General features: G+C 50.1%; 5 protein-coding genes across 5 annotated transcripts; 2 read left to right on the plus strand and 3 right to left on the minus strand.

Moving 5' to 3' along the window:
• Window positions 1–69: 69 nt before the first annotated feature.
• Window positions 70–2,009, minus strand: PEX2_034390 (fungal specific transcription factor domain-containing protein; the record flags this gene model as incomplete). The annotated part of the gene is made up of 6 exons (XM_016740714.1): window positions 70–425; window positions 487–550; window positions 596–810; window positions 860–1,169; window positions 1,226–1,661; window positions 1,714–2,009. 6 exons carry the CDS (start codon window positions 2,007–2,009, stop codon window positions 70–72), a joined length of 1,677 nt encoding a protein of 558 aa, XP_016601327.1.
• Window positions 2,010–3,074: 1,065 nt separating this feature from the next.
• On the minus strand, window positions 3,075–6,245 carry cym1 (pitrilysin family metalloprotease cym1; the record flags this gene model as incomplete). The annotated part of the gene is made up of 2 exons (XM_016740715.1): window positions 3,075–5,829; window positions 5,887–6,245. The coding sequence occupies 2 exons, from the start codon at window positions 6,243–6,245 to the stop codon at window positions 3,075–3,077; spliced, it is 3,114 nt and encodes a 1,037-aa protein (XP_016601328.1).
• Window positions 6,246–6,652: 407 nt separating this feature from the next.
• Window positions 6,653–8,261, plus strand: PEX2_034410 (taxilin; the record flags this gene model as incomplete). The annotated part of the gene is made up of 4 exons (XM_016740716.1): window positions 6,653–6,791; window positions 6,904–7,178; window positions 7,255–7,403; window positions 7,463–8,261. The coding sequence occupies 4 exons, from the start codon at window positions 6,653–6,655 to the stop codon at window positions 8,259–8,261; spliced, it is 1,362 nt and encodes a 453-aa protein (XP_016601329.1).
• A 361-nt stretch (window positions 8,262–8,622) lies between these two features.
• PEX2_034420 (NAD(P)H-dependent flavin oxidoreductase) lies at window positions 8,623–9,669 on the minus strand (the record flags this gene model as incomplete). The annotated part of the gene is made up of 1 exon (XM_016740717.1): window positions 8,623–9,669. One exon carries the CDS (start codon window positions 9,667–9,669, stop codon window positions 8,623–8,625), a length of 1,047 nt encoding a protein of 348 aa, XP_016601330.1.
• Window positions 9,670–10,282: 613 nt separating this feature from the next.
• PEX2_034430 (DNA-directed DNA polymerase delta subunit POL31) lies at window positions 10,283–12,182 on the plus strand (the record flags this gene model as incomplete). The annotated part of the gene is made up of 5 exons (XM_016740718.1): window positions 10,283–10,326; window positions 10,416–10,605; window positions 10,681–10,812; window positions 10,860–11,832; window positions 11,887–12,182. The coding sequence occupies 5 exons, from the start codon at window positions 10,283–10,285 to the stop codon at window positions 12,180–12,182; spliced, it is 1,635 nt and encodes a 544-aa protein (XP_016601331.1).
• Between the last annotated feature and the right edge of the window lie 24 nt (window positions 12,183–12,206).

Below are 12,206 nucleotides of genomic sequence, written 5' to 3' on the forward strand. Positions count from 1 at the left end.
CTTGGGGGTTGACGATAGTATACCTGGGGATCTGCTTAAGTACCCGCAACTCGCCGCTGTCCAGTTCTGCTATGTATGCGGTGCAAAGTGTTGGGATGTAGATGCTAGAATGGTAGAGTCGTACTGGAAAGGTGGGAGTCCAGACTGCAACTGGTGCACTGCAGAGGTTTTTTGGATCTGTGGCAGCTGCGTCGATTCATCAAATAACCAGGGCGGATTTGCAAGAGACATTATCTCTTGGTCAAATATAGTCCACGAGTCATCTGTGTTTGCGACTGGGAACGCTAATGCCACGCTTGTGTCTGGCGGAGTATGCATGGCTTGCATGCTAGACTCGAGTCTGTAGAATAGAACGGTATGAATGTTTGCAGCGGACCGGTTTCTTCGCTCTAGGCTTTGAAGATGTGCTTGGATGAGGAGTAAATCTAGAATAGAGCATTAGAAGAGGTTGATGATTCTGCTTTTTGGGAGCTGAATATGCCATACCATCTTGGTGAGTCATGCCGTCTTCAACGCCTTGAAGGAGTAATACGGCCGCCCATGTAATCATCTATTTTGTTAGAAAGAGCATTACAGGCTCCGGGGCTAAACTTACAACCAAGTCCCAATTGGACCATATGCTCGCATCATCTTGTCTCAGCCTCAACACTGCCCGGGCCGAAACGAGCAATTCGTGTCGCTCAAAAGAACTAATGTTCGCAGGGCTGAGGTCAAATCCGCGAGCTGGATGATAGATCGAAAGCACATATAATTTGTGCAGGTGATATTGGAGCAGAATGAGAATACCTTGTCGATCAGATGGAGTAGGCTCTAACAATAGTCAGTTCGCGAAATTGGATTCCGGCTCATGGACACTCACGGGATGATCCATTGTATCGTACTAGCCAGTCATCAAGTTTCCGTGCCCAATGCCGGATGACCTGCAAGTCACTCTCAGTAAACGGGGACCGAGCTGTGGGCACGATGTCGGCATCATCTGCATTGAGAGAGGACCAGATGCTCGGTAGCCCACGGCCGACAAAATGACTCAGTCCAAAGTGCATCATTTCTGCAAGGCCCTGGAAGGCATTTTCTTGGTGGCTATCCAGCCGCTGTATAGTTGGATTTGCAGCATGTCGTGGGAGAAGTGGATAGGACATGTGCATTGAGGCGTGCTCGATGTCAATAACCTGAAGCAAAGTGTAAATAAAGTATCCAGATTTCGGTGTTTGGTAGCTATTCCTACCTGAAGACCAGAAAACAAGCCACGCCAGTCTTTTGTGGTGGAATTCATCTCTGTTGGGCAATGATCAAGCCAGATACGATATGCCATTGCAATCCACGAGCCTGTGGCACCAATGTAAGCCTCACAGCTCAGACTAGCCATGATCAACCCAAGGATGTCGTGAAAGGCTTTTTCTCTTTTGGCTTGCGGGAAGGCATTTTGCTCTTCGTCCTTCTGCTCTAATAATTGCAGGGAAATTGGGTGCAGAGGCGGAGTCACAAGCTCAGCGATAGCACTATACATAGCGGTAAAATAGCCCGAGTCCAACGATCCCAGCACAGCAAATGGATGGTGCAGAGCAGATATATACAGCACAGAAGCGAGTAGGACAGGGGTCGGAGAAGCGAACGCGCTATGGTCTGTTAGGAAGTGGAGAAGTGGGAGATTTTTCAAGAAGCTGTGACATTGTCAGACATCGGCCATCACATCTTGATTTACACAGTACATACGAGCTCCATAGCTGCTGAACAGTGGATCGCGACCAAACACTATCATTTGGAGGCGGGCGAGTAATGACCCGTAAATGCGCAAGCGCTGTCCATACACCATCCAGTGGCACAGCGTCGATCTCTTCTTCAGGACTTGCCCCATGAGACAAACTAACTTCGTCTTCAGGGTCTTCGGGGTCCTGGGGGTCCTCGGTGATACCTAGCGCAGCCTCGATCCTGGCCAGCCGGTTCAGGATCGCTTGGTGATCTGGGATCACCGGCGGAGAACCAAAAGCTTGTTCTTGCTGCATCCCCATTAATTCATGCACGGCAGATGCCTAGATAAGCTGTCAGCTCCGTGTCCGGGTTATTTGTTTCGTGGTTTTTTCCTCACATTGGCCCGGGGCTTGAAGACACAAGCTGCTCGAGTGTGACGGCAACGGCGACATGGAGGAGGTCCGGATACTTCGCATTTCATCTGATTGATGTGAGTGATATCCTAGCTACTAGCATATTGGAAAGTAGCTATGTCTATACCTTCAGTCGTCGGCAATTTACTTTGACTAGTTAGCTCTTCCCCACAACGGATGCCAATGCCATCTCCCACTCACCACAGGCCTTAGTCGGCTTCGGGCCAACCATGGCGCCCGATCTCTTCATGACTACTCAGAGTAATTCTCCATAACTCTTGGTGGTAATTGATCAAAACAATTGGAGAAGAGTGTAAGCAGACACAGTTACATCGGAGCTTATCAGGGGGGAATTACAGTTTCTCCGCTTTTTTACCAGGGCTGTGGCGCTTGGCCAATTATTCTTCCTCATTTTTGAGTCAACACATGTGAAAGATTGATTTATTGTTTTGATATTTCTACGAATTCTACAATTTCTGAAATAAACATGTATATATTTATGTTCCCTCGTTTTTAGTCCGTCCTGTGTAGACTTATAGGTCCAGGACGGGTCTGAAAAACGGAGAAGAGGAGTGTACCTGGCGGTTCACATCCCCTTTGTTCTTGCGCGAGCATCCTGATGGGAATGAATGCGACATCGTGCAACCAAAGGTGGTGACTGGTTGTAGATGTGATTAGCTCGGTGCCGAAGCACGTGAATATCTTCAGCGCGGTTGGAGATCAAGGCAGGGGAAGAGACATGGAAACAGAGAAACGGAAGAATGGAGATGTATACAGATGGGATATACATGGATATATGTACAAGGTAGGATGCGATGCAAAGAGGTGGAGGTGGATAGAAATACATGGGAAGGTGAAGTCGTGATACAATACTCTAAACAAGGATCTTGCCCAGTTCAGGGAAAGGTGTGTAGGGGAAAAACGGGAGGGGGGAGAAGCAACTGCTGAACAGCGATCCTTAGTTGATATCGCTTACGCAGCGGCATCCATAGAAAGCTTGCGCAGCTCCCATTCCGAATCAGCCCAGTCCTTCTTCTCACCCAGAACGCAAGTCGTTCGTCGCGAGCCGTTCACCAGGAACTTTTCAGCGACCGCGTTGACATCCTTGGCTGTAACATCCAAGACCTGCTCTCTCCAGCGTTGGTCCATTTCATGGGTAACGCCACTCATGAAGTACCGGGCGCCTTCGTCGTCGACGCTCATAGGAGCATCAAGACCTTGGAAGATGCCAAGCTTAGCTTCTTCAATCTCACGCTCAGACCAAGCACGATCTCTAGCAAAGATACCGCTGTTTTTGAAGACCTTGAGCGAGTTGAGAGGGTTCGGGTCCCGGTAACTCATAAAGGTGAAAAGGCCCTTGATAGGCCCGTTACTAGCACCCGCTCCGTATGCACCTCCCTTCTCTCGGATCTCGGGGTGAAGGTAGTTGTGGGTGAGGAGCTGGGACAAGATGCTGAGAGGAGCGCTGGATGGATCAACGAATGGCACAGTCTGGGTAGCCTGGCCGGAGTAATAGACCTTGTACGGCATATCATAGAAGGCCTTATCGGTTGACTTGAAGGAAGAGGTGGTGAGATTGGCGCTTGGGGACTGTGTTTGAGGCAGTCCGGAAATCCACTTTTGCAAAATCGATTCGTTCTTACCAGCACTCTCCTTTTCACACACCATGCGGACGCGAAGGTTGGACGAAGAGATGGCAAAGGATTGAATCAGGCGAAGCTTCTCGATCAGCTCCTGGAGACGCTCGGGAGAGGACTCTGCGTCCCGGAGCAGGTTAGCTGTGGCTTGCAGTTGTTCAAGGCCAGACTGCTGCTCCTGGATCCAGAAGCTTCGAGAAATACTGGCGGCCGCAGCATTGACAGCGAATCGGTGTCCAGTTCCTGCAATGGCATCCAAAGCCCCATTGGTAGTCGTCCGTAAGAGTTCTTGAATCATCGCAGGCGCTGCTGGGCTCGTGAAGTCCGTCTCTGTAACCAAAACCGAGAGCATTTCCAGCATCTCGGGGATGTTCTTGTCGATAGCGAATCCAGAGAACTGCATGCCCTCCTTGAACTGATCCAAGTGCGTTGGGGATGACACAAGGAACGACGAGGTCGAAATTCCTCCGGTCTTCAGTTTGATCAAATCTTCCCATTGTTCCATCGACCGGTTGGCAGTTCCCAAACGCATAACACAGTCGTTAAACAAGGGCATCAGCAACCGAAGTTCATCAGGTAGATCAACAAATTCATTCAAGGCCTGGAAGTAGGTCAAGCCATTGGTGGGAGCTTCGCGCAAGACGACGTCAGCGCCCTCAACTTTAGACTCTCGAACAGGCTTGCGCTCCTTCTCTCGAGAGATGTCCTTGACTCTTAACGACGGGAGGCAGCTCAGGTCAGCATTATGAGCGTCCTCTTGGATCTTGAGAAGTTCCAATTCCTCCTCTCCAAGCTTAGTGACAGCCTTCTCAACTGATCCGTGCTGTTCGATAAGCTGAGCAAGTTTCTTATCCTTGCGCACCACCTCCTTCTCGTCCAACTCTTTGTTGAAAGTGGGAGTACCGACCATGGTGAAGGTCATACATTGGTCGTTGATGAGATACTTTTCCACCAAAGACTCGAGATAACCAGGTTTCGCATATCTGCGCTTAAACTCGTCGATGACATCATTCCAAGCCAGCTCTTTCATGGGGTTTGAGCCGTTGAGCCAAGTCGAGATGGTCTTCTCCATTACACCAATTCCGAAGTTTGCAGTCTTGTGACGCAGAGAGAGCTCCAGCTGATGAAGGAATCCACGAACCTTTTCCTCGCTGAACCCGGCAGAAACGGAATCCCGGAAGACGTTTTGAATCACATTTTTGATATTGGGGGCTTCCGCTTCAGTCACACCATTAAGTCCAACCGAGAAGATGGGGGTCCGGCTAGATGGGTCAAGACCCGTGTTCGGTGTGAAAGAAGAGCCTAGACCACTCTCAACAAGGGCTCGGTACATGGGTGAGCCGTAGCCATCGAGGAGGAGCGAGGAAACTATTCCTACGGAGAAAGTTTCCACAATGTCCGTAGTGTCACCCATGTACCAGGAGGTGGATGTCTTGTGCTGCTTGTCTTCGCTCGCAAATGTATCGACGGGGCCAGGAACAGTCACGTTGAGAGGTCCCTTAGTGAGATCCAGAGGTAGCTTGATGTCAGTATCTGCTTGTCCTTTCTGGAAGCCATCCAGGACGGCACCGATCTGCTGCAGGTGATCAGCCAGAGGCATATCACCATAGGTAAGAATCTTGGAGTTGCTGGGGTGGTAGTTGCGTTTCGAAAACTCCGAGAGCTGCTTATGAGTGAGATCTGTGATGTACTCCGGGTCTCCACCCGAGTTGTTCAGCGAAGGGAAGATGCTCTCCTTGAAACGGATATAGTAGAGATAGTTTGCATCAGAGATCTGGCCCTTCATCTCATTGTAGACAACGCCCTTGAACACAATGTCCTCCAATGAAAGCTGTTTTTCGGGTTGTCCGGGAACCGACTCTCCAGCCCGCGGATCCTCGGGGCCCAAGCGCCATCCTTCTTGTCGGAAATCCGATTCCTTGAGAAGAGGGTGCAGGGTAGCATCAAGATAAACAGAAAGAAGGTTTTTAAAATCCTGTTGGTTGGTTGTGGCAAATGGGTATGTAGTGTGATCGGAAGCTGTGAAAGCATTCATGAAATTTGAGAGGGAGCGCGGAAGCATCTTAAAGAACGGGTCTCGGATTGGAAATCTTGAGGGAGCACAATGTCAGCAAGAATGAAAAGATATTCAATATGATGCAACTCACTTTTCGCTGCCACATAGTGTAGTATGCTCCAGAATATGAGGCACACCAGTAGCATCCGGCGGGTTCGTCTTGAAACCGATTCCAAACACATTGTTTTTATCATCTCTGGCGACATGCATGTAGTCTGCATCGGTCTGGTCATGTTTCAGCCAGACTGCAGTTAGATGAAGCTCAGGGACATGTTTCTTCTCCTGCAGGGTGAATCCGTGGAGCTTCTCGCCGACCTTGGGGAAGTTATCCAAGTTGGTCACAGTTGATGCAGCTCTCCAAGTATTGCGCGGAAGGATCGTTTGCGTTGACTTTAATGAGCGACCGATGAGTGGGTGAGAATTTGGCACTCGCGCCGTACCGAGGCGCATCGATGAGCGCAACATAATTAGGGGTAGTTGACGACCGTAATGAACAGGCTCGCAACCCCGGAGTTGAAAATGTCCAGCCCTGGAGGTTCCACCGCCCAGGCTTACATCATCTATGCTAGCGTAAGCCTCACTGGCCGCCCGCTCGTCGAAGTTCTGCTCCGAAGACCAACATTTGCTCTTTCCCGAACGATACGACAAACGAACAATTCCTACATCCCAGAGCCAGTGATCTCGCTCGTGAGCCTTGCCTCTGGGATCTCCCCTCCGTGTGATTGATCCGTTTACATCCTACCCTGTATCCCGCCTATTTGGCGCAAATTTTCGGCTTCCGGCCTTCGTACCAACCCCCCCGTGGATCGAACCACCAAATACGTGGTTTCTGCAATACCTCACCCAAACAACTCGAAATGTCGTCCACCTCCATGGCGAAGAAGAACAAGGGGAAGAAGGCGGCGGACCCAAACGAGACGTCCAAGCTTTTAGCCGCCAAGATCTCCCAGCTGGAGCAAGATGCCGCCGGCGAGAAAGACCAAGAGGCGGAAATTGGTGCGTGACTCCCTTTGTATTCTGCGGCGGCATTTTTCCTCTTTGCTTGGTGCCGCTGGGCCACGAGGTTAGTCTAGAACTTGGGGTCGCTAACTTGGATTTTGATATACAGAGCGGGAGGTCAAGAAGGCAACTCGTGATCTCAACCAGCTTTTGAGCAACATTGAGTCCCCTATGACCAAACTCGAAACCGTCCATAAGAAGTACACCGAGCTGCTAGCGGATATGAAGAAGTTGGATCGTGATTATTCTAAGAGCAAGAAGCGCGCCGATCAGCTACAAAAGGACCAGGACAAGGGCAAATCCGATCTCAACAAGACCGTTACAATGAAGGACAAGCTGGAGAAGCTGTGTCGAGAACTTACGAAGGAGAACAAGAAGGTCAAGGTGGGTCCATCAGCATGCGCCTCGAGACGATTGCGCCAAACACCACGGAGGACTTGCCAGCTAAACGATTTGGTAGGATGAGAATAAGAAGCTGGAGGACACGGAGAAGAAAGCACGCTTGATTGTGAACGAACGCCTCGACTCGCTCCTCTATGACATCCAAGACGTTATGGCTGCCAAGGGGAACCCTCGCAGTGAAAAGGTGGATGTTGATCTGGATGAAGCGTACGCTTTCGATTCCCTTTTCCTTTTCGCGCTTTCCGTTTGCTAATCGAGAGTTTTAGACTCCGCGCCAAGCTTAAGACCATCAGCGAGCAGTTCGACACGCGTGACCTGCATTACAGGGGCCTCCTACGTGGCAAGGACTCCGAGATCCAAAGTCTCGCTTCCAAGTTTGAGGAGCAGCGCCGTGCTGGTGAAGTTGAAGCCAACCGAAGCCGAGCATTGACCTCCCAGGTCTCCACTTTCTCTCATACCGAGGCCGAATTGCGCAGCCAACTCAACATCTATGTGGAGAAGTTCAAACAGGTACAGAAGGGTTCCCACAAACCCTCTCATTACCCGGTCGCTGACGAAGACCACCAGGTCGAGGACACTTTGAACAACAGCAACGATCTTTTCCTTACCTTCCGCAAGGAGATGGAAGAAATGTCTAAGAAAACCAAGCGCCTGGAGAAGGAGAATCATACCCTCAACCGGAAGCACGAGCAAACTAACCGCAATATCCTGGAAATGGCGGAGGAACGTACCCGGAACCATGAAGAACTTGAAAGATGGCGACGAAAGTGCCACCACCTAGAAGCCCTATGCCGGCGTATGCAAGCCCAGGGTCGAGGCGAAGGACTTGCTCTAGCAGAAGGCGATGATCATTTAGAGGGTGATGATGAAGGTACTGAAAGCGAGTACGACGACGACTATGAAGATGACGAGGAGGATATCAGTGATGAGGAAGATCTCGAGCCGCCCCCTACTCGGGTCGAACAACCCTCAGAGAAGCCTGTCTTCGGTCCCACTCCGCCCCCAAATCTTTTGGAGGCTCGAGCGAATGGCAACGCTGCGGGAGTCAATGGCTTGGTTTTCTAAGATTATTCCAATCTATTTGATGTCGATTTTGATTGAAACAACCTTGGCTACCCTCGATGAAGATTCGGTCCCCGACTTTGTACTTTTCCCTCAAGGGAACTGCTTCATTTTGCCTTCCTTGTGGCTTACAAAGATCTGAAGATTCGTGTTGAATTCGCAAATGTAGAATTTCCATGCCATCTATTTTTGTCTGTCTTACGATATTCCTCGGTGATTACCAAGGCATAATCTATCTTCCTTGTTGGTTTCTTCAAATCTTATTGGATTTCATGTGTTTTGTACAAGTAGATGTCATAGTATTATCAGTAAGAGGAATCAACATGCCAGATAACTCCCATTTCCTCCAACTTCACATCTATATCTACAGTTTACTCGCCGGCCCTGTTGAAGTGATATATGAGCCTCCGACTTTGAGCACATCAACAGCCTGCCGGACCATCTCCTTCACAATGACACCGGCTGGCTTTATATTCTTGACACTAGCTGAGACATCGCCCATGAGGAACGGCATATCGACATCTTTCTCATTCTCCAAATCGTCCACCATGGGCACAATACCTTTGGAAGTCAGCGCGGCAATATCAGCAGGTCGCGATTCCCATTCTTTAATATACTCATTGGGTAGCATGCGCAAAGGCCGACCAGAGATAACAAGTGTGCGTTTGGTCTCACCAAACTGTGCCCCAACAACAGCCTCCTTGTGCAAACGACTAGCGCCGCTCTCCTCGGAGGCCACAAAGCGCGTTCCCACCCAAACACCTGCAGCACCAAACATCAGCGACGCCGCCAGACTCCGACCATCGTTGATACCACCGGCTGCAACTACAAGCGCCGGTTCGCCAGTCAACGGACTCTTATACTGCCGCGCAACATCCACAATAGCAGGTACGAGAACGGAGAACGGCACTTCGCCTGTATGACCGCCGCCCTCGCCGCCCTGCGCGCAGACAATATCGACACCCGCCTTGAACGCCTTATGGGCGTGCTTCGGCGCGCCGATCATATTCATAATTAGAATGCCGGCCTCGTGGAGCCGCTTGATGGTCTTCGCTGGCGGGATGCCGACGGCAGAGACGAAGAGCTTGGCACCGTGCGAAATGGTCACCTCGATTAACTCATCCAGCTGGCCGTGTGTGTAGTCGTGGTTTGTTGCGCGCGCTGAGCCCCCGACTTGCGGGAGAGCAAGATCCACGCCGAAGGGGAGTGAGGGGTCTCGGAGAAGCGACTTGAGCTCTGTGAGCATCTCTGATAGTTGAGTTGGAGTATAGCCGAGTCCGCCAATTGTACCCAGACCACCGGCGTTAGAGACTGCTGCTGCTAATGGAGCTCCAGATGCGCGGGCCATGCCAGCTAGCAGCACTGGATGTTGGATCTTGAGGAGAGAGCATAGTGGTGTTTGGAGAGACATAGTTGTTAGATTGTGAAGATGGCGATGGTAGTCTTTCAAAAGTAGAAGTAAGTGGAACTAAGAGATGGCCGTATCTCAATGCTTTCTTAGATTTATGGAGAACGTATGAAGATCATATATTTGGCGAACATGAACAATGAAGAATGCGGGGAAGCCCTAGTCTAGATATGTACGGACCGAGGCAGATGATAACCGATCTACATCATACCCTACAACATTATGTAGTACAATATACAGTGATTTATGAATGGCACATCTCGGTGAGCATAGAGCATACAGCCTTTTCCACCTTTACCGAGCAAAGATGACTGAGGTCCCGAGTCGCCTTAATGTGATTTATTGCTAGATGCTTCAAATTTCTTTATTTTGGCCTAATTCGGGCTTCACTTATTTTAGAAGCCTAAGAAAATAGTGTGATTAATGAGATTAATAGAATAAATAACAAATTTCAAGAGTCAATTCGTTTCTTCCTAACCAGTTGGCACACACGAGATCCCGAAGCGGGAATGTAATTGAACGCGCTAACTGACGCGTGGGCGCGTCAAACGCATCTTTTTGCATCACCACCTCAACCATCCCCGAAACGCAAGAGCTCAGCGTTATTCCGGACAATATGGCACCGGAAGCTGAAGACTACACTTTTTTGTGTCCTCCTAGGTAATACCTCTAGGTTCACTTTGCCTCTATCCAGGCTGCTATGTACCAAGGAGCTTTAGCTGACCATTGAATGCACTTTGTTTCGATAGCAAGGAGGAACAGGAACAAGATCTGGTTTACCGCACACCCTCCTATTACAATCCTCGCCTCACTTTCCATCTACCAGCTGGTGCAGGACGGCACTATCAGCAGCAATATGACGACATGTACTTTTTGCGACTCGCCAAGTTGAAGCCCATCGTTGAACAAGTCGCGGTGGATGCGTGGGATGGACTTATTGTAAGCGCACTTGCTCCTAGGAGATATTTACTACTATCAGCTATGGACGTTTCTGACAGTTGCTTGCAAATTCAGATCGCTGGAGAGAAGGTGCGACGTGTCGACCGAGTCCTCGATGTCCGACAAGGCGAGCTGTGCTGGGTGGCCGGCACCGTATACATGCATTTGCCAATGAAGCCGAATATTTTGGAGGATCTCAGCAAAGAGGTTAGTTCCTTGGGCTTGCTACTGCTTTTTCTACTGACAATCCATAGAATTTCACCTCTGCGCCCCCTCCTCGCCGCACCTACACCGACCCTTCCAACCCCTCTTTGACGGAAATTATGATGGAAGATGAATCCGGCCGCCTACGGCTCACTGGAAATTTTTTGCAGTCTACGCAGCTAGCCACAGGTGCCATTATTGCAGCATTGGGAACCGAAAATGCGAATGGAGATTTCGAGGTCATTGATATCAAGCTGCCAGACTTGGCTCCGCAGCTCCAACGATGGGAGGGCAATGCTCCAGAAAATGGAATTGAAATTGCTGGAAAGGAACACGGCAAAATTGCCTTCGTCAGTGGCCTGGGAATCACTGGGACATCAAGCGACACGCTTACTTTGGAGCTATTGACAGATTATCTTCTGGGCTACACAGGATTCTCGGGAAACGACGATAACAGTCCCTCCTTGGGTCCCTCTAAAATCTCCCGGTTGGTCATCGCAGGTAACTCACTTGGAGCCAGCGTAATTGGAGATGTGGCGTCAACAAACACTGGCGACGCTGACTCAAAGAAAGCCCAGCCGAAGAAATATGGCTATGACGCCTCTGCATACAATGCCGCGCCTATCACACAACTTGATAACTTCTTAGCGGAGATCTTGCCTAGCATTCCCATCACTCTCATGCCGGGCGAAAAAGATCCCGCAAACTTCTCCCTACCTCAACAGGGGATTCATCGTACTATGTTCCCTCAAGCAAGAGCATATTCCGCACCTCCTGTCAGAGGAGATGAAAAGCCCGAGGTGGGCTGGTTCGACAGTGTCACAAACCCCTGGGATGGCGATGTGGAAGGCTGGCGACTATGGGGATGCAGCGGTCAGAATGTTGATGATGTTCTGCGGTATATCAGTATTGAGGGTGGCGATAGCAGTCCAGACAAGGAGAAAGATTCTGATGCTCGGATGCGAATCATGGAAGCCATGCTTCGTTGGCGCTGCGGCGTTCCCACTGCGCCGGACACAATTTGTATGCTTGGCTACCCCAATCTCTCAAGTAATTTTTGCTAACAATGCTCTTCAGGGTCATATCCATATCAATCTGACGATCCATATGTTATCGAGTCATGTCCGCATATCTTTTTCGCTGGCAATCAGCCACAGTTCAAGACTGCCACGATTGAGAGTGACGTCCCTCTCCGCCTAGATGGCGACACTGAAATGGTGGGTGCCGCCGATGGTTCTGATGCGGCTCGTGTTCGGCTGCTGGCACTTCCCAAGTTCAACGAAACTGGGGAGTTGATTCTGGTTGATACCGAGACGCTAGAGGTCGAGGTGGTCCGGTTTGGAGTTTTCAAGGGTCAGGAAGAACAAAAATGAACCAATAGAGATACCAATCAATGG

The sequence above is a fragment of the Penicillium expansum genome, assembly GCF_000769745.1.
Source record: "Penicillium expansum strain MD-8 chromosome Unknown contig106, whole genome shotgun sequence".
NCBI classification, from domain to species: domain Eukaryota; kingdom Fungi; phylum Ascomycota; class Eurotiomycetes; order Eurotiales; family Aspergillaceae; genus Penicillium; species Penicillium expansum.